Source organism: Hordeum vulgare, chromosome 5H, assembly GCF_904849725.1.
Source record: "Hordeum vulgare subsp. vulgare chromosome 5H, MorexV3_pseudomolecules_assembly, whole genome shotgun sequence".
In the NCBI taxonomy this organism is placed as follows: Eukaryota; Viridiplantae; Streptophyta; class Magnoliopsida; order Poales; family Poaceae; genus Hordeum; species Hordeum vulgare.
The window spans coordinates 515,428,435-515,447,872 of record NC_058522.1 but is presented as its reverse complement, the minus strand read 5'-3'; the positions used below and the strand labels follow the sequence as shown (position 1 = coordinate 515,447,872).

The 19,438-nt window shown below is 46.6% G+C and overlaps 3 protein-coding genes and 1 long non-coding RNA gene across 7 annotated transcripts; 3 read left to right on the top strand and 1 right to left on the bottom strand.

Moving 5' to 3' along the window:
• Positions 1-1,265: 1,265 nt before the first annotated feature.
• On the top strand, positions 1,266-2,814 carry LOC123451987. The gene is made up of 2 exons (XR_006632544.1): positions 1,266-1,442; positions 2,434-2,814. It is a non-coding gene; the product is annotated as an uncharacterized LOC123451987 (long non-coding RNA).
• Positions 2,815-2,932: 118 nt separating this feature from the next.
• Positions 2,933-7,025, top strand: LOC123451986. Of its 2 annotated transcripts, XM_045128558.1 has the most exons (4): positions 2,933-3,105; positions 3,185-3,305; positions 3,482-3,668; positions 6,429-7,025. In XM_045128558.1, exons 2-4 carry the CDS (start codon positions 3,222-3,224, stop codon positions 6,590-6,592), a joined length of 435 nt encoding a protein of 144 aa, XP_044984493.1. In that variant the 5' UTR covers positions 2,933-3,105; positions 3,185-3,221; the 3' UTR covers positions 6,593-7,025. The 2 variants fall into 2 exon arrangements, with proteins under 2 accessions (XP_044984493.1, XP_044984492.1); XM_045128557.1 differs by having other exon boundaries at positions 2,933-3,305.
• On the top strand, positions 3,679-7,025 carry LOC123451981 (noroxomaritidine synthase 2-like). Its single transcript, XM_045128554.1, has one exon. It carries the CDS (start codon positions 3,867-3,869, stop codon positions 5,514-5,516), a length of 1,650 nt encoding a protein of 549 aa, XP_044984489.1. The 5' UTR covers positions 3,679-3,866; the 3' UTR covers positions 5,517-7,025.
• Positions 7,026-7,429: 404 nt separating this feature from the next.
• On the bottom strand, positions 7,430-11,993 carry LOC123451980 (mediator of RNA polymerase II transcription subunit 8). Of its 3 annotated transcripts, none has more exons than XM_045128551.1 (12): positions 11,758-11,993; positions 11,464-11,588; positions 10,913-11,037; positions 10,639-10,822; positions 10,430-10,537; positions 10,201-10,268; positions 9,646-9,891; positions 9,410-9,463; positions 9,103-9,309; positions 8,830-8,892; positions 8,584-8,641; positions 7,430-8,091 (listed from the first exon to the last, which is right to left on the bottom strand). In XM_045128551.1, the coding sequence occupies exons 1-12, from the start codon at positions 11,976-11,978 to the stop codon at positions 7,811-7,813; spliced, it is 1,740 nt and encodes a 579-aa protein (XP_044984486.1). In that variant the 5' UTR covers positions 11,979-11,993; the 3' UTR covers positions 7,430-7,810. The 3 variants fall into 3 exon arrangements, with proteins under 3 accessions (XP_044984486.1, XP_044984487.1, XP_044984488.1); XM_045128552.1 differs by having other exon boundaries at positions 8,584-8,638; XM_045128553.1 differs by having other exon boundaries at positions 9,416-9,463.
• Between the last annotated feature and the right edge of the window lie 7,445 nt (positions 11,994-19,438).

Here is a 19,438-nt window from a genome sequence, read left to right as displayed (position 1 = left end):
ACCAACAGGGAAGATTTTTCATTTTATAGGGCAAAAAAGGAAAGGAAATTTTAAGGAAGGACCAAACAAGAAATTCTCTTTTGAAAGATAAGTCATGTTTGCACATGGTGTTTGCCGGTGTGGTTCTCCAATGTTTTTGTTCTTTTGCCTGAATAAAAAGGCATGCAATATCTGCAGGCTTCTTACATTTTTTAGTGACTGCCTTTTTCAAGGTATTTTTCTAAAAAACTTTTTTTCAAAACTGAGCGACAGTTGCATTTTTTTTAACATAATACAAACGCAAGCGTTCATATATAAATACAAATATTTATTTCTATAAACGCATACATACACAACTCAGTAGGCCGTCAAAATGCGGCCTGTGAGGCCCATCCATCTACGCGGTCCCTGCAGCAACCACATTATCGGATTAGAGCATCTCTAGCCGCGCCCCCAACAGCCCCCTCCCCTCCCCTGTCATTTTTTTTTGCCGCGGGGAAACACGGTCCACTCGCGCCCCCAGGAGCCCGTTTTTCGCCGGCTCTGGCCGAAATTAGCCCCGGCGGTCCCAGGCCAAACCCAGCACGCTGGAGTCGTCCGGGGGCGCCGGCGGAATCTTTTTTGACGTGAAAAAATGTTGGGCCCACCGAGTCAGCGACTGGGCGCGCGGTTGTCGTCCTCATTGCCTCGTTTTTCACGGAAATCAATGCAAAGGCTGCACCGCCGGTCAGCCTTCTATTGATTCACGGGCGGCGCAGTGAAGGCGCGATGACGCGTGTCCCATCGGTTCCTGCCATGAGTTCACACGGCGCCGCTTCGTATGCCCGCCCGCCCGCGGCTATATAAGGCGCCCTCTCTCCGTCGGTGGCCACACACCTCTTCGGCGACAACGACGACAGCGACTACACCAATTTCTACAAGTTCCTCGGCATGTAGAAGACGGCGGCGGCAGGCGGCGACGAAGTCTAGTTTAGTTTAGTTTTATGTTTAATTTCACTTTTTTACAAATTTTAATGCTAGTTATGAATTTTTTTTGAATTTGACGCGGTTTTGATCGAATTTGGGCTTTATTTATTTATTGAAAAAATAATTCGAACGATGTTTGGGGGACGACTGGAAACCGAAATCCCAGGATGATTTTTTTACCGGCGCGCATCTGATATTTCTAGGGGCCGAACGGCTGGAGATCTTAGCCCACCATCGATCAGCCCAACAGCACTCTCTCTCCCCCATGCTGTAGTGCTGTTCCTGAATGATGAGTCAGTCAAACACCCGAGCAGCAGAACCGGACGCCGCGGCGTGCCAGCCGGACGGCGCGAAACTCAAGGCGGCGGCGACGGTGACGTCAGCGCGTAGCTGCCTCGTCGACGTGCGTTCGGGGTGAACCGCGCCCACGGCATGGCCGTCGGCGACCTCTCCTTCGTCCGCTGGATCGGAAGCGCCACCAGCCACCACTCAACCAGGTCGGTCAGCTTCTGGCTGCACGCCAGGTGCTTGTGTTTATTCCCGTCCGTTCCACTGCGTCCTAGGCTCCTAGCTAGATATCTCGAGTAGCAAACTACTGACCGCTGACTCCATCGGTGCTGCTTCCTCAAGGGAAACATTGTTACCTGAACCTGCGCTCGCTTTGGCGCTACACAAAATCAAGTTAGCGTGTCGGTGCATCAGCAGCTCACAGTGTGTGTGTGGGGCGGTGCGAGCCATCCCAAGTTTAGCGCATCGGCATTGCCATGCCGGTTCCGACTTAAGAGGCGTAGTAGACTCTGGATGACGGCGCGCTCCCATGGTCGTGGGATGGCGAGACTAGATTGGATTTTGAGCGTTTTCTGTTGAATTAAAGAAGAAGAGAAGCAGAAAAGGCTGCAAAGTTTAAGCTGCACCAGAACACTCTCGTCTCGAGTTCATCTCTTTTATGGGCAACAAACATGTACTCCCAAAACTTTAGAGAGATAGAGATAGAACTCTGAATATATTTAGAGAGATAGAGATATTGCTCCGAGTATTTTTATGAGAACCCTACAAGAAAAGTTTTCGACAAATATTGAGCTGAGTGCAGCTAAAAATGATTCATCCTGCAGCCTGTCTCTGATATGTAGGCAGGGTAGTAAGAGCAGCATCCACCCTTGCTTACCTTCAACATACTATGGGTATGGGATTCACATAAGAGTTTAAGCAACAGTTCAGCTGTGTTTTTGGCCAAGCCATGTAAAATCTGACCAAGTCCTGCCCCGCGCGCCTACTGTCAATAGGTATGCATGCACATGTAAACAACATAGACAACTCGGTCATCCGATGCAATCAAGTTAAGACGTGCTTCTGTAAATACGGCTAGAGCGTGTTGCCTAGGTATGAGAGCCATATTCAATGCAAGTAGGTCATTCGATGCAAATCAAGTTAAGACCGGTGGGGAGTTACTGACCTATGTCTGGCTCCTTCTGTCCAACATGGGATCAGACCTTGCCAGAGAGACTGCTGAGAACGGAGCTTCCAAGCGGACAAGGAAATGCCTGCTCTGCTCTTCCCAGCTCCGCACCACCACTGGAGAAGACATTGTTTGACAGACGATGCTTACATATGGAGTCGGTTTCTCCCCTGTATTTCCGTCTTGATCGGTGCTTGTTTGCTTTATCCGTGGAAGATTTGCCTTGATGTTCACTGTGATGTATGTATGTTTCCTAGTTTCTGTAAGTATGAATAAGATCGGGTCATGAGAGCCACGCAATGTCTATACTTTTCTCTTTCTTTCTTTTCTTGTGGGGATACATTTCTCGTTACAATGTGTGTAAGGATGGTATGGGCATTTGATTGCCCTGTTGATATATTACTACCCAAATACTCCCTCCGTCCAGAATTACTTGTCGCAGAAATAGATGTATCTGTACATCCATTTCTGCGACAAGTAATTCTGGATGGAGGGAGTATAAGAATGTCTGTAACTGCTATTGCAATGTCGCTCTAACTGCAAACAGAGGGTTCAGTGATCCCAAATATGGGGATTCTCTGCATCAGATAGCTGTACTGAGCTTTTGCGCAGAACTGTTGGCAGTCACCTACTAACCATAATTTCTTCTTCTTCTTCTTCTTCGTCTGTAAACCGTTATAGACGCATGATTGGTGGGTGCTCAGGTATGCATGTACATGCATTTTGTGTGTCTGTTGGATCTTAAAGGTAGCCTAAACACAAAATTTTCTTGTATATTTTCAGTTTACAGATGGCTGGATCTGCTCCTTGATCTAGCAGGATGGACATAGCTACCTACTTGATTCAAATCACTGATTTGCTTCCTCTGCCGGGACCTGGGGTTGAAGTTGGGATTCTGCATCTGGTTAGTCGATCAGACCAACGTCTGTTTTTAGTTTTGAGTTTTTTTGCAAAGGAAACGATGCTAACTTTGCTTTTTGTCTACGTTTTGGTGGAACCATCGGCTTTATTCATTCATTCATTCTACTATTATCTGGTGAAATACAAATAATGGTATTAGGTTTCATACATATATGTCAGGTCGGCCCTCAATCACATGCCAGGGATGGCCATGGCTTTTCCGCTTCAGAGTTTAGCTGGATGCCCACCCAGTGCACAAGTCTCCTGAACACGATGAGCATGCCGTGGTCTGTCGTCTGTTCCAGCAGCAACGTTCATACGTTGTTGTCCATGGCTCCCGTGCAGCAGCAGCCCGAAAATAATGGAGGTACCATACGCATGACGATTTTAAATACCTTGTTCATATCGCATCGATTAATTGAGCTATATACTTACAAGTTTTATACTATTTCATGGCGATACAGAACGCATGATATTCATGCACAGAACGCATGCTATATCGTGCACCAAAACGTATGTGTAGTGACCCGCAAAAAAAAAAGTATGTGTAGTGGCCGCTGCTAGTATGGTACCAATGGACTCAGAGGGAACAGCTTGTCTATATATAAATGAGGCAATCGTCGTGTCCATTGCATTTGCACCTTACATCCAATTTAGTAGTCCTCCCCACACTTCACTAGTGATAATAATGTCACTCATCTCCACAGCACTTGTGCTACTTGTTCCCCTAGGTCTTTACTTGTACATGCGGTCTAGTACTCGTAGTAGATCAAATGACCCAGCATCAGTGCTCCCCACAAAATGGCCAATACTGGGCATGCTCCCTTCTCTCATAGCCAACATCTACAACTTCCATGAGTATAGCAATGTGCTCCTCGCCGGATCAGGCCTCAACTTCAATGGGGACGGACCTCCTGGGGCCGGGATGCGGTTCTTCATCACCTGCGACCCTGCCAACATCCAGCACATCTTCACGACCAACTACTCCAACTTCCCCAAGGGCGCCGAATTCGCTGCCATATTCGACATCATGGCTGGTGGCTTCTTCACCATCGATGGCGAGCTGTGGCGCTTGCGCCGCATGAAGTTCGTGGGCGTGATCAGCAGCCCACGGTTTGCTGACCGTGTGGCAGCTCATTGCCATGACAAGGTGAAGGACCACCTCCTCCCGTTGCTTGCCCGCATCGCGAGCACCAGCGCTTCATTCGACATGCAAGAAATAATGGCAAGGTTAATGTTTGACATCACCGCCCTGACAGTCTTTGGCGTGGACCCTGGCTTCCTGTCCCTGGACATGCCTCCCATTGACGCCTCCCTTGCCATGGACACGGTCATGGAGGTGGGATTTCTCCGACACACCATGCCGGCCTCTTTGTGGAAGACATTGAGGTGGCTAAATATTGGTCACGAGAGAAGGCTCCATGAAGCGAACAAAGTGCTCCGCAGGTTTGTTGTGGATACGATGGAGAGGAGGAAGACCAACGGAGGCCAAGATGAGGATGGAGAGGTTGTGGGGGATATTTTATCTCTCTACATCAATGACCCAGACTACGCTGACGATGACTTGCTCTGTGGGACGCTCATTAGCTTCATGCTCGCTGGGAGGGACACAATCGGCACGACCCTTCCATGGATATTCTACAGCCTCGCCCAGAACCCTAATGTCGTGTCAACCATCTGTAGTGAACTCTCACCTATTGCATCGCACAAAGTAGCCCGTGGCATGGGTGACACGGTCATCTTTGAGCCGGAGGAGACCAAATCTCTGGTCTATCTGAGAGCCACCTTGTACGAGACTCTCAGGCTATACCCACCAGCGCATATGGAGCGCAAGACGGTGGTTGCCGATGATACCATGCCAAGTGGCCATGAGGTGTATGCCGGTGATGCCGTCTACATCTCTCTCTACTCCATGGGAAGAATGGAGAGCTTGTGGGGTAAAGACTGTCTTGACTTTAACCCAAATAGATGGCTCTTGGAGGATAGCAACAAGCTCAAGTATGTGCCATCGAACAAGTTCCTGGCCTTCAACTCGGGCCCAAGGATGTGCCCAGGCAAGGAAATCGCAGTTGTGCAGATGAAGACCATCATCGCCGCAGTCGTGTGGAACTTTGACCTGGAGCTGGTGGAAGGCCAGAGCATCCAACCGAAGCTATCTTGTTTACTGCAGATGAAAAATGGGCTCATGATGAAGCTGAAGAAACGAGAAGCGTAACACAAACTTTCTTTTGTTGACCAGGGTTTGGGATTTCCCAGCATGTGTGCCACGGTTGTCTTAGAATGGGTGTGTGGTGTATGTGTGTGTGTGCATATACATATTTTCGCTTTTATGTCAGACAACTTTATTCACGGCAACGGGTGGATTTTTTTATGAATAATTGCCTGAGAATCAGTTATGGCTTGGACGGTGCATATGCTCTCAGAAATCATGTAAAAAAAATACCGGAACATCGTGATAATAATGTAAGATTATCCAAGGGAATGACTGGAAATTTAAGCAATTCAGTAGATATATTTTTGGTAGTGAATGGGTGTGTGCATCACATGATGCAGAGGCCGAGACGATGCCTCCTTTTTGCAAAAAAAAAAGCAATATTTGTTGTAGTAAGCTGAACCGTTTATTTTTCTTGCCGAGCCCACAGGATATATTTTTCAGCATATGCCTCTCTCCATATATTTTTTTAGTACTATAGTTTTTCTTTTAATTATATCTTTGTTTACTCTGAAAATACTTTTATTATCTATATCATCAATCCATTTGCAAATCTCGAGCACCAAATGCAGTTGACAATTGCACGAGGATGTTTTGGTGGCCGACAGTAGGAGTTTTTTTTAATCTTTTGCCATACTAGTTAATTGCCTGTGTATTGTCTTTGGTACTTTTTTTTTCTATGTCAGCTTCCCTCGCCAACTCCCAGTCCGTTGGGTGCACTAGCTTCTCGCTGGAATCGATCGGCCATGCCGGAAGCCGACTAAGAGTGTATTTGGCCTGTTTACTTGGTGGGATTCTTTGCCCGCGATGATTGGCACAACCGGAAGTTGTGCATCTTGATTTTGTTCAATTGCAAAAACTTTGTTGATCAAATTTGGTCCATGAAGCCCTGCAACTCATCATTTGCCATTACAGAGCTGATTCTTAGGTATGTGAAGAAAGGATGGGAAGATCATATCAAGGACCCCGGCAGTTACTGGAAGTTCAGAGATCATAGGGAGCAGTGGACTCTTCATACCAACAACTTGTCCCTGGTACCAGGTGGAATCTGTTCTTCACAACTGCCAATGCCGAACTAGAAGAGATCCTCAAGGATGACAAGACAATCCATCCCTTAAGAAGCTCCTCGAAGGTGACAAGCCTTCTTCGCTCATGGAAATCGAAGGAGAACTTACGCAGAGCATAATCTCCATGGTGCAGACCACAGAAAATGGAGAACCGAGTTGTTGACCTCGATGCAGAGACGGATGCAACCGCACATGAAGGTTGTTTTATTCATGATGCCTGGAAGACTTCTGAAGCGTTGTTGTCTTTGGGTGATAAGGAAAAAATGTGGAAGGCGATTGAGGGCGTGTGTGTGGGTGGAGATGCTCTGCTTCTCCTCGGCCAGTAGGTGCCGAGTTTGGAGATATTATAACTAACTACGTAAGCTTATTCATGGAAGCTTTTTGTAATTCGTTCATTGTGATGTTCCATTTGTCCTTGTGCCAAGTTTGGAGATGTTATAACTAACTATGTGAATGTGTGATATGCCGGTCGACATCTGGGAGCGAACAAGATCCGCAGCCTCGTGAAGCTGCTGCTGCCCGCGCATATGCATCGCAGCATCGAGATATACTTACAGCTGAATAATAATTATCTGAGAAAAGCACTAGTCCAGTTTGATGCCTGGCACTCTATTGTGTGCTATGTTGTTTGAAGTTTTAACAATTGTGTAGAGCTTGATACACAATAGCTGTTGGTTCATGTCTACAGCTTGCGCTTTTTTCTGTATTCAACAGCTGTGGATGTGAAGGAAGACTCTAGCCAACAGTATTCAGATGCCAAGAGGCCATTAGGTTTGCACCAATCAACATATCACCAGCTCTTGTGTGATTACAAAGAAAACAAATCCCAGCCATTTAACAGCAACCATCTGAAACTCAAGAATTGTCCTGGATCTGAGTTCGGGACTTCAGGTTATATTTAAGACTGAAGAATGAGCGTCCATACATACTTATCCGACCACGCCATAGTTTGCAACGAATTCCAGCCCGCAGGCTACTCTAGTCGATACATCTAGCTTCGATTTACAACGATGGCGACCAATCATGACCACTTGAACGTGCACAGCCACTGGACGCAAGCAAAACCAATGGTGAATCGTTGGTAGCCCGTGGTCATAACTGCACACAGGGAGAAACCAACGAAACGATGCGTCGTCAGGGGTAACATCGTCCAGCCAATACTGCCTCGACTCTGGCCAGGAACCGTGTCTCGCTTTGGCAACACTCGGTTAGTCAGCCCGCTTGAATGAATCATTGCTGGTTTTGCTGCCTCTGCTGGGAGAAGTTCGGGTTCGGCATCTGATTCTGCAGCTGGTTTTGCATCTGGTTTTGCATCTGGTTCTGCTGCTGGTTCTGAAGGCCCACCATGCCCTGCTGCTGCTGGTTCTGAAGGCCCACCATGCCCTGCTGCTGCAGGCTCTGACCGCCTCCTTGCATGTTCCCATATAGCCCTTGCTGCTGCTGCTGCTGCTGTTGCTGTTGCATTTGCATTCCCATCATGCTCGTGGTATTTGCGCCTCCCATACTGTACACTGGAGCAAGCGATAGAGGAGAATTACTTGCTCAGAAAGTATATTTAAAATTAAACTGCATTAGGGAGGGTCAAGGAGGATTTCATCGCAAACTAAAATGACACAGAAAGGACACAAAGCACACAGTTATGAATCATGTGACTTAAAGCTTTTCGCCTGCACCACTATCTCAAACAACTACAGAGCTAGATACCTGCACAGAAGAAAACCAAATATATCTGCAATAGCAGTGCATCTAACTTTTCTTAGGGACAACCGTTTTTTGTAAATACATGCTGGATTATGCTCCAAATTTAACTGAACAATAGTTAATTAATGTATGTTTTCTTCTGAACTGTGACTATATAACACCAGCTATTTTTCCTAGCAGTAGTCCAATGTGCATATCTTGTGTGTTCAGCTTCAGCGCCAACCATGCCAGGGATGGCACAAGTACACTATATAGCTATACAGAAAACTACGAATGCCTAAAAGAGGATGAACGGTACATACTTTGGTCGGTCATCATTTGATGACTCCTCTGAGGATGCCCACCAGTCAAACCAAACTGCTGAACAATCATAAGAAAACAATATTATGATTTATAAATGCAAGAAAGGATATAGTATATGTGCAAAGAACAAGTCACATCAGAAGAAAAAATGGAGAATTATAAATGCAGTGCACTATAGTGTTTCAACAAAAACATTTGCAGCCAATTCGACTTGGTGATCAATAACGAACAAGAAACGCATTTACCTGCATTTGCGGCATCATTGACTGTGACTGCATTGTTTGCATAGTCCCAGGTATGTTTGCCATCTAAAATGCACACAAAAAAGGCAGTTCAATCAGCACAGGAATATGTTCAAAATATCCAGAAGAAAACCTGACAACTGAACAAACTTGAATCTTTCTTCATGAGCTCATGAATGTACGTGAGTACATCCATATAGAGTATAATTATCCTTCTCGAACAACAATCTTAGAATTTTTACACAACTTATACTAAAAAGAAAGGTGTTATCTAACCATTTGTGAGTTTGAAGATGCTTGTGCAGCAGTAAACATTGCACTGTTTGCAGCTCCAGTGAACTGGCCCAGATGGCTTCTCAACTGATTTCCTTGGTTCAATTGGCTCTGAGACATGCCTGGCTGCATGCGTGCCTGCATCTGCCTATTCTGAAACTGTGACAAGGCTTGTGCTTGGCTGTACTGCATCTGCTGTTGGCCAGAGACCTACAGAAGGTTTTCAACAGCAAGTTATGAGCTTTGTGAAACTAAAAACAATTATATTTCCATGTCTAGAAAATATAGAAGTGGTCAACGGTAAAATTGCCTGTACTTTTTGTTGAGCTTGCCCCTGTAGATCTTGTAACTGAGGAACCGAGCTCTACAAGAAAATTGTAGATTTAGTGAGCACCAAAAAGTACCATGTTGGGGTAAATAGTGTAGAATATTTGCAAGACAGCAGTAGAAAATCATAAGAAATACGGTCAGGAAACCTATAACATTGTTGCCAATGCCACAAGCGCAACAAAACCTCTTTAGAACTGAAAGGGAAAGTTACCTTACCTGTGCTAGCATCCCAGCAGCTGATGGCCTCAGCTGCTGCTGCTGTTGCTGAGATGCTTGCATCAGCTTTTGCCTCTGCTGCTGTGGTGTCAGATGTTGCTGCGGTGAAGGGGTATTCATCATATTGGTGCCTGACCTAGGGGAGTTAGCATATGGCATTGGAGGAGTAGACACATTTTCAAAATTAGGGGTTCCGGCAGTTCCAGGCGATGGAGCAGATCTGCCAAGTAATTGTCCTCCAGATGCCTGCATGAAGCAGTATGAAGGTAACACATCCGATGACTAACATAAAGAGATCAGACGTATCATTGAATTCAGGCCAGTATTGCTATCATCAATCCTCAAAAAAAAAAGGTGCTCTAACAAACAATTAATACAGTGCACAATAATAGGGACTGACATCATATGATAATGATAAACCACTAAACAGGAAAACAACAGCTCGCAGGGAACATTACTGGCATGCAACAAAAAAGGAACTATGAGCAATAAGATGGATTCCGATTTCAATATATTGACAACTCCCATGAATGCTAATACTGATGCTACACAAACCTGCATTGGATTTCCCTGGGCGTTGACATTATTAGGTGAAAATGCTGGTGTATTTTTGGGATAGGCACCTGCAAATATAAATAGCTGTTAGATGCTGATACTGGAGCGCTTCCTGGCACACGCGTTTAACGCAAAAGGTTATGATGCACTTGATGTCAGCTAACCATGGCATCAAAAAATCCTAATAGAGCACGAAAAAATGTGCAGATATCACACGATCTAATCTTACCAGAATTATCACCAAAATTATGAGCCCCGTCTCCAGTAGCAAGTACTTCCATTAGATGGCTAGGAAGAGATGAATGCATCTGCCTCTGGTCTCCCGATACCCGCAATCCTGAGAGTCAGGCTATTTCAGCATTGAGGTTCCATAACAAAAATAGGAGACGCACATGAGCTATTAATTTGGAAGTCCTATAGGCATCAATATGTTTTCACCTTCACCATAATTTACTGCCGCTCTAAGTAGACTTTCCTGCTCCTGTATCTTTGCAGCTTGTGCCTTGTCCAACATAGGACCAAGATTTGCCCCCTGACGGGCTCCTAGACCATAACTCTTGCGGCACTCGGCAATTACTCTCTCAGCAGTTTCACACGCACTCGCAATCATCTCTATCCGAGCCTGAAAGAGCAGCAAATCCAATTTTATATAGCAGACAACCAACAGATCAATCAATAAGTGAAACAGGTTTGTATTTTCCGCATCAAGCACCTTTAACTTTTCCATTTGAGAAGGCACAGGTAGATTCGTTATTCCAGATAACAACTGTTCCCTCTTTGTAGTTTCCTCGACTTCCATCTCCGGTAAGAGCTTTGAGGACAGCATCACAGGCAGTACTGCAATACTCATACAGGTCAAACAGGAAAAATGATGTGATACTAGTAGCAAACGAAACAACTGTATGCATCGGAAAAAGTAAGACGGGACAACTAAATTGCAACGCATCAGAACAACCTATAGAAATGAAAAATAGCATTTTGGTAGTTGATTTGGTACTGATTTCTGTCACACTTATCTATCCCTGAAAAAAACTTACAACAACAACACCAGTATATGAAACTAGACAGGGTACTTCATATCAGATTCATGCCTAATTGAAACCGGTATATCTGAATCCATTCACAGAAACATCATGCACCGCGCTTAGGTCACCATGACTACAGAACAATTTTACTAGACACAAAGAGGAAAAGATATCACATGGCACATATATAATATCTAACTGAAAAAATATATTAGAAAATTCAGAGGAGCTCGCTCACTTGCAGCGTTCTCGGCGTTGACGTTCCTGGGGTACACGACGAACCCCTTGTTCACCTTCTTGATGTCCTCCACGATGTTGAAGAGCTCCATGCTCACCATGGAGAACTGCCCGAGCACGTCCTGCCTGCCAGCCACCATACCATACCATTCAGCAAGCAATCAATCGTGCATCAGTACAGTAACTAGCACACACCCGCCGGAGGATCCACCGAAACCCTAGGTGGGGGCTCCACCCCAGGCGGCGGCGGCGAGCAATGGGCGGAGGGGAAGGGAGGGGATGGGTGAGCCCGTACCACTTGGGGGAGGCGCTGGGGTTGACGCGGCCGATGGCGTCGAAGTCCTCGAGGATGCGGGAGATGGCCTTGTAGAGCCCCACCGCGCGCGCCCGCATGCCCTCCAGGTTCAACTGGTTGTGCACCTCCGCGTTCAGCCGCTCCGCCCGGGGAGCCGCCGGTTGCTGCTGCTGCTGCTGCCCTCCCGCCGCGGCGCCCGGTGCCGCCGCCGCCGCGTCCATCGCCGGAGTTGGGGGATTGCGGTGGGGCGGAGGAGGAAGGGGGGAAGCGAGGTTGAATCGGAGGGTGTTCGGATCGCCGGCGTCTGACAGGTGGGGACGATCCACTCGAACACTCAGCGGTCAGCTCCTCCTGACAGGTGGGGTCAAAAAAAATGCTTTCTTCAAGATTTAAAATAAGAAGTTTTGAACTCTGAGATGAACTGAAATTCCAAAATGCATCATTTTTCAATACATCTATCTATATCTATACCTACTAATAAAGCACATATTGCTTCTATCGTACGTCATTAAATTTGTTCCTAAAGTTCGCCAAAATTATCCACCAATACACCCGTAAGTGACAAAAACAATTCGTTTTTTGAACTTTGATTCGGCTCTTTCTTTCTAATTCTAAATTATGTTGTTCCGTATTTTATCACAAGCACATGGCTAGCCCAACTGGTTGGATGCGCGCTGTCCCACCCTGGAGACCCAAGTTTGATCCCGTACAACCCTTTTTGTTCTTCTATTTCGCACTTTTTCTACTTTTTTCCTTTCTCTTTTGCCTTTATTTCGATAAGCTTTGCACAAATGTTAATCATAGATTAAAGAAATGTCAAATTTGTAGACAAAAAAGTTCTTTTATATAAAAAAAATTGTACAGTGCGTATGGACAATAAATAATATATATATTTTTTATTTTGAAAAATATTGATCATGTATTTAAAAAAATTTAAATATGCATAGAAAAATGTTTCCGATGTATAGTCACTGCTCCTTCTCCCCTTAACACCGATGTAGGTCGGAATTCGCCTCCGAAACAACTAGGGGGTATGATGCTAACAAGGTGCTCGACGAAATTCCTCACCTGTTTTTTATGTGATGAAGAGTTTCAGAGTTTCCTGATAATGTAGCGGTTCGTACATACTTTTGCAGATGAGTTCGCTTTCTGAGATGTTTTTCGACAACTTATCATAGGATGTTGATGTCAATTTTGAGATGAAAACGATGTTGTATGCGGATATGATGTCAAATAAAAGGTTGAAGCATGGTGGCTCAATGTCCGAGCATGTGGTAGTTCGCTCGAATAAGCAAGTCGACCATGATAAGCTTATGTAGGGTTATTTTGGAGAGAATCCAATGTCTGCCCATAACATTGTCACGAAAGGTTACAAATGTGGAGGGGTTTGTTCATGTCACGGAAACTATTCTTTTAACTCGATCATAAAATATTTTTTGTAAACCTCTACACGTACCTGCCTGGTTAACTACATGCGCTCTCACAGCATCCTCCCATGAAGGATTTTATATCGTTGGGTCATCACAGGGGTTTGGACTAGGGCTGGGAATTTTGTTACTCTAGCATCCTTGTTCCACAATGGATCCAAAGACATATATGTGTTCTTCACATTGGGGGGTAAATGTGCCCTTCCTTATTACTTTGCTCTAAGTCATTCTCCTCCACTTCCGTGGAGGTTTCACGTCTCCGCCAACATTGTCGTTTCATTGATTCACTAGACGAGACTAGGGCACAAACTCATGCCCTATCCTTCGACACACCTTCTTCTCAAGCTAAGTGAACTTTGCACACATCCTCTATCTCTCCCTACACCGACTTCTTCTTCTCACACACATCACAAATCATTAACGATGGGAGAAACCAGTATGTCACCTTCATCGCCAACATGATCCCTTCACGAGCTATGCTTTGCTCTACTTTCCTCTATGACAAACTTTAGATTATAAGATCGACGAACCATTATTCATTGACAATACTTACACGCCTTCTTAAGCTAATTGAACCTAGCACCCTTCCTCTTCATCTCCTTTCAAACAGCTCACTCCGCCACTTTTCGAGGCCCCATCCCACACAGTTATCTCCTCACGTCCTTGCTCTTACTCAGTGAGTTCTTCTCACATGGTTGACGACGTGTGAGTCGGCCATCAGGTTGGGATGTCACACCAAATGACTAGAGAAACTTCATGTGAACCCTTGTCATCTCAATATCCCCTCTCCCTTCCCACTCCCAGCTAATCATCTCAATACGCATTAATGTGGAACGATCATAAAAACATCTCCAGTGAATCCCTTTTTCCCTGAAAAATTATGTTATAGGGTGATTTAGGTCAAAAAATGTGATGGGCGAGATCCCCTTTCCCCAACCTGTTGGTTATCACTAAAACACCCCAACTCACCCTTCATAGAGGGAGAGATGCAACCTCCCCTATACTCCTATCCACGTAGGTGGCAGCCAAGAGGCTGGTTTTTCACCATCTCGTGTCCCCTCACATGCAACCTCCCGATTCGACTGACGTGTAGCCTCATTGCTAGAGAGCACCACACCATCATTGGGCCCCACACGATCATCCCGGCCCCAGGTTTAGCCACTGCTCCTTCTCCCCTTAACGTCGGTGTACGTCAGAATTCGCCTCCGAAACAACTAGGGGGGGGGGGCATGATGCCAACAAGGTGCTCAACGACATTCCTTACCTGTTTTTTATGTGATGAAGAATTTTAGAGTCCGCACATAATGTAGCGGTTCGTACATACTTTTTGCAGATGAGTTCGCTTTCTGAGTTGTTTTTCTACAACTTGCCATTGGACGATGATGGCGATTTTGAGATGGGAACGACGGTGTATGCGGATATGATGTCAAATAAGAGGTTGAAGCATGGTGGCTCAGTGCCCGAGCGTGTGGTAGTTCACTCGAATAAGCAAGTCGAGCATGAGAAGCTTAGGGCCTCCACTATGTAGGTCAAAACCGGTGCCAAATTTACTTTCTAGTCTTTGGGCACCGGTGCCCTACATAGCTCAGCCGGAGCTACAAAAAAAATTCTAGGCTTCAGAGCAAGTAGATGCTCCGATGCCAAATTCACCAATGCTAGCTCCAAGGCACTGGTAGCTGTACTTGTTTATCAATTCCTTTGTCCAAATCGGTGTCCTACATTGTGGAGCTGGTGCCATAATTTTCATTGTGATGACATGCCACCTTTTTTATTAATATGGCGCCGACAACATAGTGGAAGGCCTTATGTAGGGTTATTTTGGAGAGAATCCAATGTTTGCCATGAAATTGTGAGGAAAGGTTACATATGTTGAGGGGTTTGTTCACGTCGTGGAAGCTCATTGTTGGTACGTCATGCAGAAAAGGGATGCAGTTGGTCAACTTGATCATAGTGATTTGAAGAAGGTTGCGTCATTCTTGTGCATGCTTGTACTCAATCCGTTTTTTTTAGTCTACATATAAGGTTTGGTTAAAGTCAAGCTTTGTAAAGTTTGACTAACTTTATATTTAAAAAATATCAACATCCACAATATGAAATCAATATTATCGGATGTGCCACGACATGTATTTTCATACTATATAATTTTAATATAGTAGATATACATATTATATATAAATTTGATCAAATTTTATGTTGTTTGACTTTGACCAAATTTTATACGCAGAGTAAAAAGAAACGGAGGGCGTATATGGAAATAAATTCTACGAGACCGGCTCTCAAAATTAGACCCACTCGAATGGTTGCCACGTGGCCTTTTACAATCTCGAAGCACGAATCCCACCTCCCATCAGTTTCCAAAAAATCCAAGTCCGAGGTGTCGATCCTGTTGTATTCTGATTGTTGGATGGCACATACTACGAGGGTGTTTGTTTCCAGGGACTTATTGGTTTTGGGACTTAAAAAAGTCCCTATAAGTCCCACCTAAACCAAACACTAGGGACTTATTGGGACTTATTATAGTAAATTGGGACTTATGAAATAAGACTCTCTAATAGGAGCTTATTGAGACTTATTCTGGTCCCATTACGCTTGCACCGCCTTGCCCCGATCGCTCAGGACTCCAGGACGCTCGCACCGCCCGCCGCCGGCTTCCCCAATCGCCGCCGGCCGCCCGCCCCGTCGCCGCCCGGCCGCCGGCCCGCCCAGTCGCCGCCCCGCCGCCCAGTCGTCGCCCGCCCGCCCAGTCGCCGCCCGCCCCGTCGTCGCCCGCCCGCCCAGTCGCCGCCCGCCCCGTCGCCGCCCGGCCGCCGGCCCGCCCAGTCGCCGCCCCGCCGCCCAGTCGCCGCCCGCCCGCCCAGTCGCCGCCCGCCCCGTCGTCGCCCGCCCGCCCAGTCGCCGCCCGCCCCGTCGCCGCCCGGCCGCCGGCCCGCCCAGTCGCCGCCCCGCCGCCCCGCCGCCCGCCCGCCCAGTCGTCGCCGCCCGCCCCGTCGCCGCCCGCCCGCCGCCCCGCCCCGTCGCCGCCCGACCGCCGCCTCGTCTCCCTCGGTTGCCGCCTCGTCGCCGCTGCAGTTCATCTTTTCTGCAGGTTCGCCTCCCTTGGTCCTGCTAGTTCATCTTTTCTGCAGGTTCATATTTTCTGCTGGCTGGTTCATCTTTTCTGTTGGTTCATGTTGCTGGTTCAACCCGGCAGTACCGCGCCATGGCTGATGACCAGTTTGCTGTTGACAATTAGGTTGATGATGATTCATATTGATTGCAGGTTACCGCGCCATGGCTGATGAGGATCCCCGCGTCCTAGGTGACCGTACCATGGCTGATGAGGAGGAGGAGCAGATGCCTTTTTTCTCTCAGTTCTCATCCGCCGGTGGAAACCTCGGGAGGGGAATGGGTATCGGGCGTTCCTTGGATCTCAACAGCAACGTCGATGATTTCCCGGAATTGGGCTCGTACCAGCAACTCCTCTTCGACCAGTCGGCCGGTCATGGCCTTCCTCCGATCGGACCTGGTCGTGGTAGGCCCATGCCCCAGGGCGGAGGAGGTCGCAGCCGGTCTCTGAACATCGGAGGTCGAGCCGGCTCTCACCTGCGTCCGTTCGTCGCCCCGGCCGTAGCTGCCGTTGAGGGAGGCGTCATAGGCCGTGGGAGGACCGTGTCGCAGGTCACCGGGTGCGGCGTAGGTCGAGCCAATGCGTCCTCATCTGTCGGGCCCAGCATAGGAATAGACATAAGGAGAAGAGTCAGAATGTGATGTGTGTGTGTGACTTTGATATGAGATTCACATTTGTCCTAGCTGGTTGGCCAGGATCAGTGCATGACATGAGGGTCTTCAATGATGCCCGATCCAGATTTGGTGACAAGTTTCCAAAACCTCCACCTAATAAGTTCTATCTTGTCGACTCAGGGTACCCAAATAGACCGGGTTATCTTTCACCATACAAGGGTTTAACCTATCATTTCCAGGAGTACCGTGATGGCACAATGCCTAGAGGAAAAAAGGAACACTTCAATTTCACCCATTCTTCACTTAGAAATGTCATCGAGAGGTGTTTTGGAGTCCTGAAGAACAAGTGAAGGATTTTGTTTCACTTGCCTAGTTATCCACAGCAGAAACAAAGCAAAATAATTGTGGCTTGCATTGCACTGCACAATTTTATTAGACAAAGCCAACTCGTCGATATAGATTTCGACTTGTGTGATCAAGATGAAAATTATGTATCATTGTCTATGCCAACGACTACAACAAATGATTCAACAAATGAGATGGACAGTGCTGCTATGAATCAATTCAGAGCTTGGGTCGCTGATGGGTTGTGGTCCTTGAAACAACAATGATATGAAGAAGTGTTCTTCGCTTATGTAATTTCTGTTATCTCGGTTGTTATGTACTCTGTCTTATTTTGGTTCTTATGAACAAGTGTTAATTCATTTGTATGAACAAGTGTTATGAACAATTATTATTTCGGTTGTCACTATTCTGCAATTCATTTGTATGAACAAGGGTTATGTGAACAAATGTATTTTATTAGGTGTAACATGGACTTATAAGTCCCTGTAAACAAACAGGTAGGAACTCGGGACTTATAAATCCCTGTAATCAAATAGGTAGGGACTTATGACTTATAAGTTGGGACTTAAAAAAGTCCTAGGACTTCTGAAGCTTCCACGATGGACTTAGGGTTCGCTCGTTGTCTTGTTCTCCAGGCCATGACGGCGCCCGAACGACCTCATCCCCGGCAGCTACACGACTTGTTCGCACTATCGCTACCAAGTCTTCTCGTCCATGGCCAAGCCGGCTCCTCGCCGGCGGCCAGTCGGACTGCTCCACCATGACGGCCGCACACGACGTTACGTTGCTGGCCTGGGCGGACTCCTGTTCGACGTACGGTGGCCACGCGGCAAGACGTCGTCACGGGTGGCATGCAGGACCAACTCCTCATCGATGGCGGCCGCCGGCCAAGATAAATTGGACTGCTTCATATGATCGATGTTGCATTCGCTCACGCCGGCTCCGGCGAACTCCATGCTACACAACGTGATCAGGTTGAGCTCTTGGTAGTCCCATGCTAACTCATGAACCTCTGATATGCACAAGCACAAGCTAGACGACTCAAATCAAGCCAAGAAAGCTGATGTGCGGTCAATTATCGGCTCCCTGCAGCCTGACCTGCAGCAATTGCCAGGTTGATGGCGTTCCGCAGCATAGCGCAGTTCAATACAAATGTCGCGATGAGTTAGTCGTGCTGATGAGCGAGCGAATGACAAAGCATGCAGCTCAATGCATCTTGGCGCGCGGCCGCCATCGATAAGGAGTTGGTCCTGCCACCCGCGACCATGTCTTACCGCCTTGTCGCAGTCGATCACCCGGCCAGCAAGTCGAGTGAGGCCGCTATGGTGGAGCAGTCCGACTGGCCGCCGGCGATGAGGTCGTTTGGCGGTGGCGCCGGCATGGAAGAGAGAAACAGGAGAACGAGCGAACCCTATGTCCATCGTGGGAGTTTCATACGGATGTGTCAACACTCAACGAATACGTATACAGCGGGATCGGTACCTGAAACTTGGGATTGTAAACTGATGGAAGATGGGATTCATGTTTTCAGATTGTAAATGCCACCATGGCAACCATCCAAATGGGTCTAATGTGATACAGAATAAGACCCGTTGATGATTGGATTGGAACGGTAGAGATCACGGTCATTAAAAGTTTGAAGAAATTCGTGAATGTTATCATCGATATCTTTGGAGTTAATGGTCTGAAGCTGACAAATCAAGCCAAATGAAGCTGACACCGCAAGGCTTCTGCAAATGGGTGCATCAAATGGCTCCTTTTTTTTTTAGAAAAGGAGGTTAAACATCAAATGGCTCCTTGCTATGCATGGAAACATTGACTCGTCCATTGGAGGTGAAAAGAAGAGCCCTCTTCTCACAATGACCTCAATGTCTTTGCAAAGATAAGATCTTATTTGCTAGCTATCGAGAAATTAAGCATATCCACTCAACTTTCAAGTTAATGGTCTCAAGCTGAATTTCATAAATGATAATGAATGATGTGTGTTGATACATTATTATACTCCTACTATGAGTTATACACAAGCGTTGAAGAAACATGAAAAATCGGTTATAGCGAGGGTTTTATTGGTGGCTTCCACACAAATACCTGACCTCATAGAATATTTTCGCACGCTTACTTGTTGGGAAACATATTTTTCGATCTCATAGAAATTAGCATTTCATTTATACACGAAAGCATACGCACAT